This window comes from Volvox carteri, assembly GCF_000143455.1.
Source record: "Volvox carteri f. nagariensis unplaced genomic scaffold VOLCAscaffold_26, whole genome shotgun sequence".
Lineage (NCBI taxonomy): Eukaryota > Viridiplantae > Chlorophyta > Chlorophyceae > Chlamydomonadales > Volvocaceae > Volvox > Volvox carteri.
Window position 1 is genome coordinate 66,266 of NW_003307569.1, and position 17,983 is coordinate 84,248.

A 17,983-nucleotide genomic window follows, 5' to 3' on the forward strand; every position below is an offset into this window, starting at 1 on the left:
CCGACCCCACCCGCCTTGCAGGTGTTCGTTACTGTGGTGGCCGCACTGGAGGCGGCCGCGGGCGTGCGCCGCGGGGACAGGGTGCTGGTGCACGCTGCAGCAGGCGGTGTGGGTTTGGCAGCGCTGCAGGTAAGTCGAAGTTGTCAAGGAAGTATCAGAGATCGGTCGCTCGGAGGAAAACGGAAAACGGAATGGATTGCGCTGTACGCACGCTTGTCCAGGGCGGCCCGGCACGGTCGCTGCTTTGCCCTCATGGGCCCCCTCTCGGGCTTTAGCGGGCACCCCAGCATTCGTGTGTAACCTGTAACTTGTAATTAACTGCATTCGCGCCGCCGGGGAACCGGTCTTAAAGAGGTTATGGAGAAGTTCGATCTAGCGATTCTGCTCAACAAATGATTTGTCGCGCGGTCTCCTTTCTTTCCAACTGCTGGTGCGTGTGATCTCTCTGCGCCAGCTGTGCTCATACAGCTTTTGATACATACTTTGCCTTCGAGCGGTGCAGTGTATTCTAGTAGTTTTGGCGAGCCTCGCCCGAGAAAAAGAGGATATGGGCGTTGTGAACGTGTGGCTGGTACTTGCAGGTCATTCGCTCGCTGGCCGCAGTGCCGTTCGTCACCGCCGGTGGACCCGTCAAGCGCTTGCTTCTGCGTCGTGAAGGCGTCGCTGCTGCCGCCGCATCCCGCGACACTTCCTTCGTTGAGCCGCTCCTGCTGGCCACAGCTGCAGCTGGCCGCGGTGGCGAAGGGCTTGGGGTTGATGTCGTGCTGAACAGCCTGACCAGCCCCGGCATGGTGTCCTCTAGCCTGGCGCTGCTGTCCCGCGGCGGGCGGTGGGTGGAGATCGGCAAGCGCGACATCTGGTCGGCCGCGCGAGTGCAGAGCGAGCGGCCCGATGCGCGCTACGGCCTACTGGCGGTGGACTTCATGCCGCCGGAGGTGCGTGAGGGTGCTTGGGGGCCATGCTGGAGAAACGAGAAGTGTGATGTTGATATACCCTGCAGTTACCCCTGCACTGCACCCAATTTTCTTTCAATGACCACCAGCATATGCTCTTACCAACTTCTATATAACAGTTTTAGAGCATTCAAACACAGGCAAGTTACACAAGTTACGCACGAGTGGGGGGGGGAGATACTCTTACCAGTGTTGGGATGCCTCTTCCGTCCAACCGATATATTCTGTTCCCCAATATTTTTTGCTGTTGCGGCACGTGAGCTCCTATCGCCCCGGATAGGTCGCTCCTGCCGACTGCAATAATAATATTGGACAATCCAGTATTGCTGTTCCAAAAACACACCACCTTATCACTTGCTTGTCAGTCTCGACAACGGCCCTCAGTCTCGACAACGGCCCTCTTTGATCCCTTCCTATCTGACGGACCCTGACGGCAGGTCCTGCACACCAAGCTACAACACGTGGCGTCGCTGCTGGCCCACCAAGCCATCACCCCGCTCCGGAACCTCTCCTACCCGCTGGCAGCAGTCGCCACCGCGCTGCGTGCGCTCGCCCAAGCTACCCACGTTGGCAAGGTCGTGGCTTACGCGCCACCTGCTGCAGCACCTGTAGGACCGACCCACGGGTCTGTCCTGTCGCGCTCGCGAGTACTGGTGACGGGAGGTACTGGTGGCCTGGGCCTGCTGGTGGCGCGATGGCTGGTGGGCTGTGGAGTCGTGGGCCATGTGCACTTAGTTAGCCGCAGCGGCCGCGTTGCCGCCGCCGCCGCCGGCGGCGACGAGGGCGCGGCGCTGGCAGGCGTGCTGCTGGGCGGGAGCGGGGTGTCCGTCACCATGGAGGCGCTGGATGTAGCTTGCGCAGAGGATGCCCGTGCGCTGTGGCATCCGCTGAGGCGGTGTGGCGTTGAGGCCGCAGCTGAGGAGGAGGAGGCTGGGGAAGTGGGGCTCGGCGGCGCTTGTGCTGTCCGCTGTGGCGGCTGGGATGCTGTGGTGCATGCCAGTGGCGTGCTGGCGGACGCGATGCTACCGAGGCAGACCTTTCGTGGAGCGCGGCAGGTGAGCAGAGACCCGGATGGAGACAGCGCTGGGGTTGCGTCTTGAACTACAATTTTATGCTTTTACACTTCTATTTTCGTTTTTGGATAACTGGTAAGTGATGTTGTCGAGTGATATATAAGGGAGAGACGACACACAATACACGCTTGTATATGTGTAACACCATGTTCGTTCATCATGCATGTATGTCGGAGGAGGAAAGCGCGGGAATTGCAGGTCGTAATCCACCGCTGGCTGAGGCCCACGTATCGTATCATCACCACGAGTGTCATTACCACGAGTGTCAAATACGTTATAGCCCAACTGGCGCCCAACCGCATTGCCATGCGGTCGTACAGCCATAAAAAACAATAAACACGCACTGCACTCCAACAGGTGGCTGCCCCCAAGCTCACCGCCGCCCAGCCGCTGGCTTCCGCCGCTGTTGCCGGCTCGCCCCTGAGCCAGCTGGTGCTGTTCTCCTCCGTGGCTTCGCTTATCGGCGCGGCGGGTCAGGCCAATTACGTGGCCGCCAACGCGGGACTGGACGCGCTGGCGGAGGCGTGGAGCGAGGCGGGTGCGTACCGTCCATGCAAAACCGTTCAAGCGGGACCCGTTATCCAGTTACAACCACCAAGGAAATTGTCAACCGTCGGATGCTGCTGTATTCGGTCCTTGTCCCCATCCTCTTGTCCTCATCCCATCCATGGGAAGCAACCTCAACAGGAATAACCAACCACCCTGCATTTTCCTTGTCATCCCTTTTTGGCCTCGTTTTTGTTGTATAATAATGAATGAAATGAGATGGCGTCTTCCCTCCATCCATACATGGAATGCAGGCCACCCCGTCATGGCCATCCAGTGGGGTGCCTGGGCCGGCGGCGGCATGGCCAGTGCGGCCGTCATATCCCGACTGGAGCGTATTGGCCAAGGCGTGCTGCCGCCAGCGGTGGGCCTGGCGGCACTCGCTCACGCGCTGGGCGCCGCGGCCGCGAGCGGCCGCGGCGCCGCCGTACCGCTGCCGTTACCGCCGCCACCACCGGCGGCGCGCGTCGTCACCGTCAACCCATTCCGCTGGGCCAAATACCTGTCGCAGCACAGTCGGGAGCACCCGTTGTACGGAAGGTTTTACGGCAAGCGGAAGGTGCAGCCAGCGTCGCCGTCGCCGCTGCCGCTGTCGACGGCTGGATCACCCGCCGCTGTGGCTGCGGCAGCGGCAGCAGCACAAGAGCCTGCTCGCTACAGCCGGGAGGTGGTGCGGCGGGAGGTGGAGTCGGCACTGGTGGAGGTTTTGGGGAGTGCTCTTCCCGAGAATGAGCCGCTCATGTCGGGTAAGCCACGGCGGGTGTGAGCAGTGCGGCGACAGTGGTTGTCGTGTTACTTCGGGTTTATTATTGATTGCCCTTGCTGCCACTCGCCACTCCCTGGGACTGAGGAAGCACCCTAACACCGAACCTGCGAAGTGACACGGCGTACTCTATACCTTCTCTTCCTTCCTCCTTTCCTTCCTTTGCTAGTGCTGCTTCTGCTGCTTCTGCTGCTTCTGCTGCTTCTGCTGCTTCTGCTGCTTCTGCTGCTTCTGCTGCTTCTGCTGCTTCTGCTGCTTCTGCTGCTTCTGCTGCTTCTGCTGCTGTCAAGTCACCACGACGCGCTTTGTCATTTCCGTTTGGTTGATTGTCGTTTTCCATATGACGGACATTTGGCTAGCCTGCACCCAAGCAAGCATCCGCGGTGTAATAGTTCTGCGCTTGTATAGTTGGTACTAATCGTACTGCTCTCGTACTGCCGTACCGTCTCCGAACCTCCAGGCGGGCTGGACAGCCTTGGCGCCGTGGAGTATGTCAACTTGGTGTCGCGGCGGCTTGGAGGAGTGCCGCTGCCCGCGACTCTAATTTTCGACTACCCCACCACTGCCGCCATCACGCAATACTTGGCAGACAAGCTGGCGGCCGCGGCACCGCCAGCGGCGGCGGCGGCGGCGGCCGCTGCGCGCATGGCGGCGCCGCTGGCGGACGCAGATGCCGCTGCAACGGACTTGGACTTCGTGCAGCAGTTGGTGATGGGGTACGGCATGGGTGACCCTGTGCCGCCGTCGGCGCCGCTGACGCCGGCGGGTGGCGCTGTCTACCCCAATGTTCCAGCTACCGTTGTCGGGGTCCTTGCTTACGAGATGGCACCACTGCAAGAAACTGCTGCCGCGGCCGGCGCCGATGCGGCCTGGATAGGCAGCGGCCGCCTGCCGATGTACGACAACATCACTCCGGTGCCGCTGGAGCGCTGGGACCGTACGACAGTGCCTGGGGAGAACGGCAACATGGCGATGCAGTTTGGTGCCTTCCTCGCGGGGGCCGCGGACTTCGACGCTGCCGCTTTCGGCCTGTCGTACAGCGAGGCGATGGCCATGGATCCGCAGCACCGACTCCTGCTACAGCTCGCCGTCTCCGCCAAAATTTCCGCCGGTAGCACTGCCGGAGCCGCCGTACAAAGCCGTACAGGCGTCTACCTTGGTATCTCCTGGACGGAATACCACCGCATCTGCGAAGCCCATGGCGCGGTTTCGGGGCCGTACGCTTCGCAGGGTGCCGTACTTTCCGTGGCCGCCGGTCGCATCAGCTTCCACCTGGGTTTGGGCGGGCCTTCCCTTGCTGTCGACACCGCCTGCTCGTCCAGCTTGGTAGCCGCAACGCTTGCATACGAGTACCTTAAGGCTTCGGCACCTGGGCCGACAGCACCAGCGGCGGGGCCGCGGACTGCCGCAGCGGCGAGGGAGACAGGAAGTGGAGGGGCGACGGCGCTTGTCGGCGGCATCAACATGATGCTGTTACCGAGTACGACAGCCATGTTCCAGCGTGCAGGTCCGTACATAAAACCCTTGTTGCATCTGCGGGCGGCTGCTGAAACCAATATTTACATCATGCGTACAATGGACGCTCCAGATGCTCCAGCAGGATCCTTGACAATTCGAGGCTCAGGGACGGGCCGTAAGGGGAATTCATTCAGACCGGAAGGGGAATTACAGTGTAATAAAACACATAGTGTGAAACCCATATAATATTTATATATTATTTATAATATGCATGTATATATGTTGTTACAGGGTGGTTAACTTCGCCAGCGGCCCCCTTTCCCGGGGCAGTCCCTGCTCTCCCCTGCTAGAGGGGCACCCTAATCCGTCACCCCATCCGACTTCAGAATGTATTTGTTGGGTTCGGCAACTCACCACCAGCATCCAACCAAATCTAGCGGATCAACGGCGCATCAACTTAGTTCCCGGTCAGCTGCAAGTTGATATTATTACGTCCTACATCGTCCATGTGATGGGGGGCCACCTCCCATTTCAACACTCCTCAAACACCCGAGGGGCCGGCAGGCGGATTTGAACTTAACCTCTGCCAGCCGCCCGCAATGTATGTTTACAAAATGGCAGTCTGCTGCTTATCATCATCCCGGACGTATCCTTGCAAATGTAATTGTGACATACATGGCACATCTACAGCAAACCTTACTGCGGTGGCTGTGATGATGATTTTGCATTTCTGCTCCTCTGTATCCTCTGCAGGCATGCTGGCGCAGGACGGCCGCTGCAAGGCATTGGACGCCGCCGCTGACGGCTACGTGCGCGCAGAGGCCGCCGGCATGATGCTGCTGCAGGCGCTCTCTAACGCAGAGCACGCCGCCGGCGGTGCCCGTGCTGGGCAGCCGCCGCCGCCGCCGCTGGCGGTGTTGCTGGGCGCCGCCGTCAACCAGGACGGCCGCAGCAGCAGCCTCACCGCGCCCAACGGCCCCGCGCAACAGGGCCTTATTCGTGCCGTGCTTCACGCCGCCGATGTCGCGCCGGCCGCCGTGACGGCGTTACAGATGCACGGCACCGGCACGCCGCTGGGTGACCCCATCGAGGTGGGCGCAGCCTTGGAAGTCCTGGCGACTAAGTCAGCGTTGCCGTACGATCGCTTCCCTGTCACGTCCCCCGACGGCGCCGGCGGCGATGCCGTGAGGGCACTACAGCTGCTGGCAGCCAAGAGCATGCTGGGCCATGCGGAGCCCGCGGCAGGCATATCCGGTTTGTGTTTTGCCGTACAGCAGCTCCTGAGTCGCGCAGTAGCACCCATCCTGCACCTCCGTGCTCCCAATGCCCATGTGGTTGCGGCGCTGGAGGCGGCCGCTGCCGTCACCTTGCCGGTGGCCAACATGCCGCGAGGTCCACAACCGCTACCCTCGCCGCCGTCGCCATCGCCCGCTGCGTCAGGCGTGGATGAAATGGCCGCCATCTGCGGCGTCAGCGCCTTCGCGTTCCAAGGCACCAACGCGCACGTACTGCTGTCATCGCGCGGTACAGTGACCTCCGCCGACACCGCCGCCGCTGCCCTCACCGACACATCTAGCCTGACAGGACCGTACTGGCAGCGCCGCCGGACGTGGGTACATCCCAGGCCTGACCCATGGGTCGGCATGGTGCTAAATTCCCTGCTTCCCTCCGTCAGCTCCCGCCTGACCGTCTTCGAGACGGAGCTCACGGCCACGCGCCACGCCGACCTCTGGGACCACAGGGTCGCTGGTAAGGCGCTCGTTCCCGCGGCTGCCTTTTTGGAGATGGCGCGTGGTTGCGCCGCCTCTCTGCTTCTTCAGCCCCAGCATCAGTACAAGCGGGCTGGCGGCGGCGCTGCTGCTGCAGGCCAGTCTGCTGGTGGAAGTTATCCCGAGTCCCGAGTCGCTCTGTGTGCCGTGTCTGTGCCTGCACCGTGCGTGCTGCCGGACCTAGGGGACCTGGGGAAGGTGAGCGGCAGCAGCAGCGCCGCCGATGCCCGGGTTGCCGGCGTGGTGCTGGGCTGCCAGATCGATCTCAGCCGCGGCTCTGTGGCCGTGTTCAGCAGCGTCGAGCAGCGTCATCATAATCCGCAGCAGAAGCAGCATTCCGTGACGGCCGCTTCGCAGCACACGCCGCAGCGCACGCACCTCACAGCCACGGTGCAGGTCGTCCACACGCGTCGTGCGGACGTCTCGGAAACGACGCACCCGAGCGACACTGATGACGACTGGCAAGGTCTCGCGCGGGCGTCAGGCAGCGGTGCGTCCGGGAGGGCGGCAGATATGGACGAGAAATCGCCTCGCCTCATCGCCCTGGCGAGTCTGCTGCTCATATTCGCGGCAGGCGCCCGCCAGTCGCGGCGCCAGCCGCCGCCGCCGCCGCCGCCGTTGCCAGCCGTATGTGCCGCCGTCGTCGTGCAAGGCTCGGAAGGCGGCGATGCCGCAACGGCAGGCCGGCTGCCACCGGCCCAACTGGACTGTGTTCTACAGCTGGGCGCTGTGGCGGCCCTCGAAGGAGGGTGTGACAGCAGCCTTCGCGTGCCGGCTTCCCTGGAATGCTATACGCCGCCGCCACCCCAACCACCGCTGCCTCAGCTGCAGCAGCGTAAGAGCAAAAACGGGATCAGCGATAGCGCCGCCGCCGCCGCCGCCGCCGTCGCCGCTGGCACTATGATGCCGGAAGGGCACTCCCTGCATGCCACCGCAGTGCTGCGGCCCGGTGCCAGCTCCAAGCGAGCAATCACTGACTTCCGCATCGCATCCGAACACGCGGTTCATGGTAGCCATGTTGCAGCCTTGCAGGGCTTGGAGGCGCGAAGGGCAACTGCAGCGGCACTTTTCGCATCTGCCGACATCCCCAGCACCCATTCCGCCACCGTTGGCGCGCCGCTAGGCCCTAAGCTCCCTGCCGCCGTCAGCGCCGCCGGCCAGTTTCCCCTGACAGCGACCGTCGTGGCAGGTCAGGCTACGGATGTGGAGCGGGAGGTGATGTACCAGATTGTCCAGACGGCGTCAGAGCCTTTCGAAATGAATAGCTGCTCCACCGCACCTGGGGCCGCCCAGGAGCTGCTGCATCTTGGCGCGGCGCCTTCACCAGAGGCCCAGGCACTTGTGGCCATCGGGCTGGCGCAGCAAGCCGTGGGGGCGGGTGTCGCTGGCATTAACTTGGCAGCTTCCGCACGAGCGCAGGAGTACTCTGCTGCTGCCGCCGCGGCGGCTATTGCCATGGCCGGCGGAGCGACTGCGGCCCTGCTCCGGACCGTAGAAGCTGAAACCGGTGTCCTCTGCGCCGCCCGGGCGCTCCATGGCGCGTTAGGGGTAGAACAGGCAGCTGGTAAAGCTGCTTCTTCGTCTTTTTCTTCAAGCAGGACGCTGACGATCGAGGCAAGGGCCGTGACGCCGTATGAAGATGCGTACGGCACAGTCGAGACAGGCGGCGTGCTGCTGCGTGACGTCATGATGCCCATTCAGTCGGAGGCCAGGGAGGGAGGGTCAGTGATCGGGAACTTCCAGCTTGTTCCCCGGCCTCGTGGCGCCCTGGGCAACTTGGTGCCGCAGCCGCTGGCCTGCCCCACCACCGGGGAGGAGGGTGCGGTGCCGGCTGGCACGGTGGCGCTGCGGGTGCGGGCCGTGGGGGTCAACTTCAGGGACGTGCTCAACGTGCTGGGGATGTACCCGGGAGATCCGGGCGCACCAGGAGGAGACTGCGCGGGCGTGGTGGTGGCGGCGGGTGCGGGTGTGGATGATGCGGCGCTGCTGCCGCCCGGCACGGCCGTGTTCGGCCTGGCAGCCGGCAGCTTGGGGACGCTGGTGCACAGCAGCCCGCACACGCTGGTGGCGATGCCGGGATGCCTGAGCTTCGAGGAGGCGGCCACCATGCCCACAGTCTTCATCACGGCGCACCAGGTCTTTGGCGACGCCGCCGGGCTGCGGCCTGGCGAGCGTGTGCTGGTGCACGGTGCTACAGGCGGTGTGGGACTCGCATCACTGCAGGTGGTGGGCGCACTGAGCGGCGAGGTGGTGGCCACCGCCGGCAGCCCGTCCAAGCGCGCGCTGCTGCGGGGCCTGGGGGTGCGCCACGTGTCCACCAGCCGCGACCTGGGCTTCGTGGAGGAGCTGACGGCGCGGTGCATCAGCGGCCGCGGTGGTGTTGTGGACGTGGCGCTCAACACGCTGACCAGCCCCGGCCTGGTGTCCGCGACACTGAGCCTGCTGCGCCGCGGCGGCCGCTTCGTGGAGATCAGCAAGCGCGACATCGTGTCCGTGCCCCGCCTGCAGAGCGAGCGGCCTGACGTGGCGGCTTCCTTCGTGGCCGTGGACTTCCTGCCTGACACCGCAGTCCAGTCCGCCATGATGCGCGTGGCTGCGGGTGTCAGCCGCGGCCAGCTGCGCCCGCTGCCCCAGGCCGCCCACTCTCTGAGCAACGTCGCTGCGGCGCTTCGTCAGATGTCGCAGGCGCGGCATGTGGGCAAGGTGGTGGTGTCGGCACCACCCCTGGACTCATTCTCTCCCACACCGCCCAGAGAGGGTTCCGTGATCATTATCGGAGGCCTCGGCACCCTCGGACTGCTCACAGCAAGGTGGCTGTTAGGCCAAGGTCTGCGGCACGTCCACTTGACAAGTCGCACCGGCCGTCCAAGCAGTCCAGCCGCCAGCGAGCAGCTCGCGACCATGGTCCAGACCCACGGGTCGCTCATTGAGATCAGCGCTGTGGACGCAACCGCAACTGCAGACCAAACGTTGCTGATGGGACTGGTCAACGGCGGCGAGCCTGACGATGTGGCCTTGTGGACTAACCGACGGCGGCCCTTGCTAGCTGTCTTCCATGCCGGCGGCATGCTTGCAGATGCCGTACTCGAGCGCCAGAACGCGCCCGGCATTCGCACCGTATCGGCGGCGAAGTGCAGCAGCGCCGCTATCCTGCGCCGCCTCTGCGGTGCATTACCAGTCGCTACCCACGTGTTCTTCTCCTCCGTTGCTTCGCTGCTGGGCTCCGCGGGCCAGGCCAGCTACAGCGCCGCCAACGGCGCCCTTGACGCGCTAGCCGACACCAGCCGCGCCGCCGGCGTGAGCGCCACGGCCATCCAGTGGGGCGCCTGGGCGGGCGCAGGCATGGCCGCTACCGCAGCAGTCGCACGCAAGGTGGAGCGGTTGGGCATGGGGATGCTGCAGCCGCGGCAGGGTCTAGAGGCGCTTGAGCGGTTGCTAGCCAGCGCCCCAGTGCCTTCTCGCGGGGTAGTAGGCTCTCGCGAAGCCTTCTCAGCGGTACACGCAGTGGTACCCGTGGTGCCGTTCACCTGGCGGCGCTTCCTGGAGGTCGCTACCCGCCGGCGCAGCGGCGTCGTACCGTTCATGTTCCAGCACTTCGCCGGCAAGCTGGCGTCAGGGCAGAGCGGCGGTACCGCCCCCTCCCCCTCCCCCGCTGCTATGGCGTCCAGCCGCCTTGAGCAGCCACGCGCCCATGCAACCCAAGAACTGGGCAACACAGCGGCAGCCGTGCAGCGCGCGCATGTGCTAACGGAGGTCTTGGACACCGTCAGCGGTGTGGTGGGTTCCTCTGTTGCCCCCGATGCGCCGCTGATGAGCTCGGGCCTGGACAGCTTAGGGGCAGTGGAGCTGAGGAACGCGCTGGAGGGTCGACTGGGTGTTCAGTTGCCCAGTACGCTGGTGTTTGACTACCCCACCCCGGCTGCCATGGCGGACATGATTGCTGCCAGGTTGCCGCGCCGGCTTGCCGCTGCCGGCGGCGGTGCCGCCGCCGCGGCACTGACTCCTTCGCTTTCCGCTGCTGATATGGCCTATGTGGATGAGCCGGTACCCCAAGGTGATATCACACGCACCGTACTGCAGATCACTGCAGATGTACTGGGCGGCGGCGGCGGCGGCGGTGGCGGCGCTGGGGCCCCTGGGGGGCTTGAGGCTGACGTGCCCCTCATGGCAGCCGGGCTAGACAGCCTTGCGGCGGTGGAGCTCCGAAACCAGCTGCAGGCGGCCTTCCGGGTGGCGCTGCCGCCCACGCTGGCCATCGACTACCCGACAGCGGCCGCCATCGCTGCGCTGATCGCGTCGCGGGTTGCGCAATCTGCTGCAGCGACAGCAGCTACCCCAGCCCCTCTAGCCGCAGCAGCTTCTATTTCTGAGGCGGTCGTTCCTGCTGGCACGGCGCCGTGGGCGGTGCAGGGCAGCAGGTCCCTGAGCGCCGCCATCGTCAGCATGTCGTTCGAATTGCCAGCTGCTGCGCATTCAGGAGCAGCCACCGCTGCGCACGCCACCGGAGCCGATGCCATTAGCGCAGTGCCGTACAGTCGGTACGACGTCGACGCGCACGCGGCGCTGTTTGATGGGGCTCCGGTTCGTTTCGGCGGGTTTATGGCTGCGGTCAGTGCCTTCGACGCGGCGGCGTTCGGGCTGAGCGACGGCGAGGCAGCGCTGATGGACCCGCATCAGAGGCTGCTGTTGCAGGCTTGCACTGAGGCCTTTGCGGCGGTAGGTGACGTAAGGAAACGAAGGCGGCCATGCAGTGACAGTTGCCTGTCCGAAACCCCTGTCCAAAGCTGCATGCAGGCCTAACTTGGGAAGGCTTGTTCCGAATAAATGAGTAGAAGGATACTTTATCAACCCATAGAGTAAAAAGCAGCTTAATCAAATCTGCTAATAAAAGAATCGCGTTAGCACTGCAAATAGAGCTGCGAATAGAGCTGCGAATAGAGCTGCGAATAGAGCTGCGAATAGAGCTGCGAATAGAGCTGCGAATAGAGCTGCGAATGGCACTGCAAAGGACCACCATCTGTCCCACCTGTTCTATCGTAACTGGACTGGGTTCGCGATGTGCGCGATTTTGATGGTCATGCCTCTCCGCTTCCATCCGCCCGCAAGGATGCCGCCATGGCAAGTGGCGATCCTCCTGACAACGGCTTGCTGGAGCTGTACGGCGTATCACGTGACCGTTGGGGTGTATACGTCGGTACCTCTGCACTGGACTACAACAAACTGATCGCCCGTTACAACCGCCAACCGACTGCCTATACCGCCACTGGCAGCCTGTCACTGTCCGTCGTCTCCGGCCGGCTGTCGTACACCTTTGGCCTGCGTGGCCCCGCCGTCACCGTGGACACGGCATGCTCGTCCAGTCTGGTGGCGGTGCACGGGGCGCTGGCAGCCATGGCCTTGGGCGGCTGCGGTGCAGCGGTTGCGGCAGGTGCCAATCTCATGCTCATCCCAGATACACCGGCCATGTTCCAGAAAGCAGGTGCGGATGCGCCTGGAAGATGTTGTTTACATACATACAACGTACTTGTTTTATACTACACCTATTTCCATAATATCAATACGTATAAGTAAATTATATATACGTGTCACCTGTCACAATGAGATGTCCCACTTATTCAGTTTCAGGTTTCTTGCAATTGTGCGCATCGTTACTCAGCCGTAATTCACGATGCCCGTACGGTCTCCGGCTTTACGGTCCCCGACAATGCTGCTGCAGGAATGCTGTCCCTCGAAGGCCGCTGCAAGACGCTGGATGCCGACGCGGACGGCTACACGCGCTCAGAGGCTATCGGCGCCCTCTGCCTGACGCCTATGTACACCAGCACCAGCTCTTCCACACCGCATGCTACTTCACGCCCGCCGCCGCTGGCGGTGTTGCTGGGCGCCGCCGTCAACCAGGACGGCCGCAGCAGCAGCCTCACCGCACCCAACGGCCCCGCGCAGCAGGCGGTGGTGCGGGCAGCGCTGGCGGAAGCGAGGCTTTCCGCTGCCGCTGTGGCTGCCCTGTCCATGCACGGTACCGGTACACCGCTGGGCGACCCCATCGAGGTGGGGGCTGCCCTGGCGGTCCTCGATGCCCCAGCTGCCCCTTCAACAAAGAGCACGGCGGCCAGCGCTTCAGGCGCCTCTCAGCGGCTGCCGGTTCCATTTCTCTCCTCCAAATCGTCCTATGGTCATGCAGAGCCGGGAGCCGGTGTGGTGGGCATCACTCAGGCTGTACACGTCGCGACCCACGGGTCTGTGCTGCCCATTATGCACCTACGCAACCTGAACGAGCACGTCGCCGTAGCAATTGCGCAGACATCCTCGCCTGACGCTTGGTCGCTGCCCCGGCAGCTACAGCCGCTTTCCTCAGCTCGCGGGCCGGAGGGAGGCGCGCCCGCTGCGGCACCGGGCGGCTACGGGCTGCCTCATCCTGGGCTCATCCCAGCTGATTCTGAGCTGAGCTGCATCGGAGTGAGCGCCTTTGCGTTCCAAGGCACCAACGCCCATGTGCTGCTGTCGTCAGCTGACCGCGCTGCTGGCAAGGAGGGAGACGGCCTCGTCGCCCAGGCTGGATTTGCTGCTGCAGGCGAGGACGACTTCCGACAAACGTTTTCTGCCTCCTTATCAGTTCTCCACAGGGACACCATCGCCTCCTCCTCCGCCGCAGCCGCCGCTGCCCCGCGGCTGATGCTATGGCGCAAGCAACACCACTGGCTGCAGCCCGTGGCTAACCTGCTCCTGCACGCAGTCCACATTCCTGCAGCTGCTCCACGGCACGCCCGAGCGGCGTTTTTTGAGTGCCGTATCACCCGTACATCGCGGCTGGCGTACCTGTGGGACCACCGTGTCCGTGGTCGGTCTGTGTTTCCGGGCGCGGGCTTCATGGAGATGGCCGCCGGCTCCGTGGCGGCCTTGACGGCGTCGACGGCGGTTGGCGCAGAAGTGGAGGTGGCCTTGTCTGATGCGACCATCCCTGCGCCATTGGTGCTGCCGCAACCACCGGGTGGCAGTGGCGGCAGTAGCGGCAGTGGCGGCAGTAGCGGCAGTGGCGGCGACCTGGTACTTCGCTGTGGTGTTTCGCTGGCCGCCGGCCGCGTAGCAATCAAGTCAGAGGCCGTACATGCCGGCGGCGCTCCTGCTACTGCCGCGGTGCACTTCCGCGCACTTGCGACACTAGTGGCCCCCGGGGGCCTCGCCCTCGATGGCAACAGCAGCCTTTCGGCGGCAACAGCAGACTACACGGCGCAACGGAAGCTGTGTGCACTCTTGGCCCTGATCCGCAGCCGGCAGCTGCCAGACCATAGCTGCAGCAGCAGCAGCAGCAGCAGCCGTGACGGTAGCGGATTGCCGCCGTTGTCGCTGCCCAGCGGCACCCTTGCCCGCCTGGAGGCCCCAGGCGACTGCAGCGGCACCTTGCTGCATCCCGCGCTGCTGGACTGCAGCTTGCAGGTGGGCGCGGTGCCGGCCGTCGCGGGGGCTGCGGCCGTGCTGCGTGTGCCTGCAGCCGTGGGCCTGCTGCGTGTACCGCTGAATGCGGAAACGACCGCAGGTGTGGGTGCGAGCCTGGCAGACCCCGACAAGCAGGCGTCGTGGGTGACTGCCGTCGCGGCGCCCTCCTCCTCCGCCGCCGCCAGCAGCGGCGCAGAAGCCAGTGCCAGTGCCATGGAGATCAAGGTGGACTACCGCATAAGCAGGGCCGACGGGACCGCCGTGTGTGGCGTGTCCGGCCTCTTGGCCAAGGAGCTCCGTGTTCATGCCTCTGGAACAGAAGCCGCTGCCGCCGACGTCACCGCCGCTGCAGTAGCCGTGCCGTCACCAGCCGAAGCATCGGCCCATGTTGGTTTCGGTGGATCCATCCTCTACACCGCCAAGCTGGCCGTCAGCGAGCCAGCCGACATTGCGCTGATCCCGGAAGCCAGCAGCACGCGGGTCTTGTCGCCACAGCAGCCGCCAGCCCTGCAGCTCAGCTCCGGGCGGGATGCAGTCGTCCCGGCGCTGCTGGGCGCTCTGCAGGCGCTCACGCAAGGGCCAACAACCGCATTGAGGCTCTCCGGCAGCAGCGGCAGCAGCGGCAGCAGCGGCAGCAGCGGCAGCGGGGCGGTATGGCCGGAGGGACGACTGGTTGCCGACGGTGCAGCACGGGGCGTCGTGCGTGCGGTGGCACTGGAGCAAAGCGGCAGTTCATTCTCTGTCCTGGAGCGGTGTGCTGAGGTGGTGGCGGCAGGTCTCCGAGGGCTCCCCGTTAGCGCTGGCGCGTTGTCCAACGTTCACGTCAACGCCAACGTGGCATCCCTTGAGTCGTGGCATCCCACAGAGGGACGCCGCCGTGATGGCCTGTGGGACGTGCATGGCCCACGAGTCACCAGCGGTGCCGTATCATTGCCAATACTGTCACATTCGGATGTCGGGAAAGGAGGTGGAGAGATTGACTTCCAGCTTGTTCCCCGGCCTCGTGGCGCCCTGGGCAACTTGGTGCCGCAGCCGCTGGCCTGCCCCACCACCGGGGAGGAGGGTGCGGTGCCGGCTGGCACGGTGGCGCTGCGGGTGCGGGCCGTGGGGGTCAACTTCAGGGACGTGCTCAACGTGCTGGGGATGTACCCGGGAGATCCGGGCGCACCAGGAGGAGACTGCGCGGGCGTGGTGGTGGCGGCGGGTGCGGGTGTGGATGATGCGGCGCTGCTGCCGCCCGGCACGGCCGTGTTCGGCCTGGCAGCCGGCAGCTTGGGGACGCTGGTGCACAGCAGCCCGCACACGCTGGTGGCGATGCCGGGATGCCTGAGCTTCGAGGAGGCGGCCACCATGCCCACAGTCTTCATCACGGCGCACCAGGTCTTTGGCGACGCCGCCGGGCTGCGGCCTGGCGAGCGTGTGCTGGTGCACGGTGCTACAGGCGGTGTGGGACTCGCGTCACTGCAGGTGGTGGGCGCACTGGGCGGCGAGGTGGTGGCCACCGCCGGCAGCCCGTCCAAGCGCGCGCTGCTGCGGGGCCTGGGAGTGCGCCACGTGTCCACCAGCCGCGATCTGGGCTTCGTGGAGGAGCTGACGGCGCGGCGCATCAGCGGCCGCGGCGGTGTTGTGGACGTGGCGCTCAACACGCTGACCAGCCCCGGCCTGGTGTCCGCGACACTGAGCCTGCTGCGCCGCGGCGGCCGCTTCGTGGAGATCAGCAAGCGCGACATCGTGTCCGTGCCCCGCCTGCAGAGCGAGCGGCCTGACGTGGCGGCTTCCTTCGTGGCCGTGGACTTCCTGCCTGACACCGCAGTCCAGTCCGCCATGATGCGCGTGGCTGCGGGTGTCAGCCGCGGCCAGCTGCGCCCGCTGCCCCAGGCCGCCCACTCTCTGAGCAACGTCGCTGCGGCGCTTCGTCAGATATCGCAGGCGCGGCACGTGGGCAAGGTGGTGGTGTTCAATCCGCAGCAGCAGCCTCTGGCCAGTCCGTCAGGCCGCGTGATCATCAGCGGCGGCCTGGGCTCGCTGGGTCTGCTCCTGGCATCCTGGCTGTCGCGGCAGCATGCCGGTGGCCACATCCAGCTGCTAGGCCGCTCGGGCCGGGCCGAAGGAGGCGCCACCGAGGCGGCTCTGACACGGATTCTGAATCACTCACAAGGTATCATTGAGGTCATCAAAGCCGATGTATCCAGCGCCGAAGATTGCAGCCTGGTGTTCGCACCGACCTCAGCCACTGTCAAGCCCGTGCTTGCAGTGCTGCATGCCGGCGGTGTCCTGGCCGACGCAATCCTCCGAAACCAGACTGCCGCTAGCGCCCGCCGCGTGTTTGCTCCCAAGCTGGCTCAGCTGTCCCGCTGGGCTGGCCTCGTCTCGCAGCAGCCGGGTGCCTCGCACGTGCTGTTCTCCTCCGTGGCTTCACTGCTGGGCTCACCCGGCCAGGCCAACTACAGCGCCGCCAACGCCGGACTGGACGCTGCCGCCGCCGCGCTGTCGGACCGCGGGCTAAGCTTCGTCAGCATGCAGTGGGGCGCGTGGGCGGGTGGCGGCATGGCGGCTCATGACGCGCAGACGGCGGCTCGTGTGGAGCGCATGGGCATGTCGCTCATCCAGCCACAACAGGGACTGGCGGCGCTGGCGTCCGTGCTGGAGGCTTTCGCTAGGGGCCCCGCCACCGCCCCTCCTCCTGTCGTGGCGGCGGTTCCCTTCAACTGGCCCACGTTCTTGCAGCAACAGAAGAGAAGGCAACCAACGAGCCTCTTCTCGGCAATGGAAGAACGTTTACCTGTCACACCATCATCTGTCCCAGGAGAGATGGCCGTATCGGCCGCGCCTCCGGCTGCGCGGCTTGCTTTCGCGCAGCCCAAGGAGGCGACAATCGCGGCGGAGCCGGCCACAGCAACGGCAACGGCGGCTGCATCGCTCGCGCATGTGCTCGCCGAGGTTCAGGAGGCCGTGCGTGGAGTGGTGGGTTCCTCTGTTGCTCCCGATGCGCCGCTGATGAGCTCGGGCCTGGACAGCTTAGGGGCAGTGGAGCTGAGAAACGCGCTGGAGGGTCGACTGGGTGTTCAGTTGCCCAGTACGCTGGTGTTTGACTACCCCACCCCGGCTGCAATTTCCGGATATGTAGCGAGTCGCGCGCAGCTTGCAGCCCCAGCTGCTGTATCTGCTTCGACGTTCGCCCCGAGAACCACACCAGCAGCAGCAGCGGATCATAGGGGGCCGGGTGCAGCTGGTGCGGCTGCATCGCTCGCGCATGTGCTCGCCGAGGTTCAGGAGGCCGTGCGTGGAGTGGTGGGTTCCTCTGTCGCCCCCGATGCGCCGTTGATGAGCTCGGGCCTTGACAGCTTAGGGGCAGTGGAGCTGAGAAACGCGCTGGAGGGTCGACTGGGGCTGCAGCTGCCGGGTACGCTGATCTTCGATTACCCCACCCCAGCTGCCATCGCAAGCTTCATCGCGAGCCGCGTGCAGGTCACAGTTCCTCTGATGATCCCTGCTCTTGCTGTGGCACCTGGACATCCCCCTCGAAACTCCGACTTGGACGAAGACTTATTTGCGGAGCTGTTTGATGAGCCGCAGGCAGCGGAAGCTGCATCGCAGCAAGCGACGACAAGGGCGCGGTTCATTGCCGGCGTGTTGGCGCAACCTGCACTGCCTGCACCGCTGCGGCAGCTGCCTCAGCCGGGCGGTATTAGCTTGGGCCCTGTCGCTGTGGTGAGCATGGCGCATAGGCTGCCTGGTGAGGCTGCTGGCTTCCGCGGTGTTGTCAGCGGCCGAGATCTTTGCCGCCTGGTGGACGGCGTCTGCAGGATACCAGTGAACAGGTGGGCCGGTTGATGGGTCGGTGGGTGGGTGGGTGCACCCTGGGTGCACCCTGCGGGCCTATATATGCACGGATGTGCTGCCAAGGCAAGTAACGACGGATGCTGCATGCTGCATGACCATCACCCAAAGATCCGAAGAAGAGGTGGGGAACTCACCCAGTGAACC

The 17,983-nt window shown here is 64.7% G+C and overlaps 1 protein-coding gene across 1 annotated transcript in view; it reads left to right on the forward strand.

Moving 5' to 3' along the window:
* Window positions 1–17,983, forward strand: part of VOLCADRAFT_92400 (uncharacterized protein) — a gene marked incomplete at both ends in the record, with an annotated part of 96,352 nt that overhangs the window by 18,563 nt on the left and 59,806 nt on the right. Inside the window, 10 exons of the mRNA XM_002951790.1 lie at window positions 22–129; window positions 582–935; window positions 1,391–2,008; window positions 2,384–2,564; window positions 2,827–3,318; window positions 3,796–4,842; window positions 5,547–11,278; window positions 11,669–12,041; window positions 12,279–13,495; window positions 13,937–17,817. Of these exons, the coding sequence (XP_002951836.1) occupies window positions 22–129; window positions 582–935; window positions 1,391–2,008; window positions 2,384–2,564; window positions 2,827–3,318; window positions 3,796–4,842; window positions 5,547–11,278; window positions 11,669–12,041; window positions 12,279–13,495; window positions 13,937–17,817 (14,003 nt within the window). The remainder of the gene's footprint in view (window positions 1–21; window positions 130–581; window positions 936–1,390; window positions 2,009–2,383; window positions 2,565–2,826; window positions 3,319–3,795; window positions 4,843–5,546; window positions 11,279–11,668; window positions 12,042–12,278; window positions 13,496–13,936; window positions 17,818–17,983) is intronic.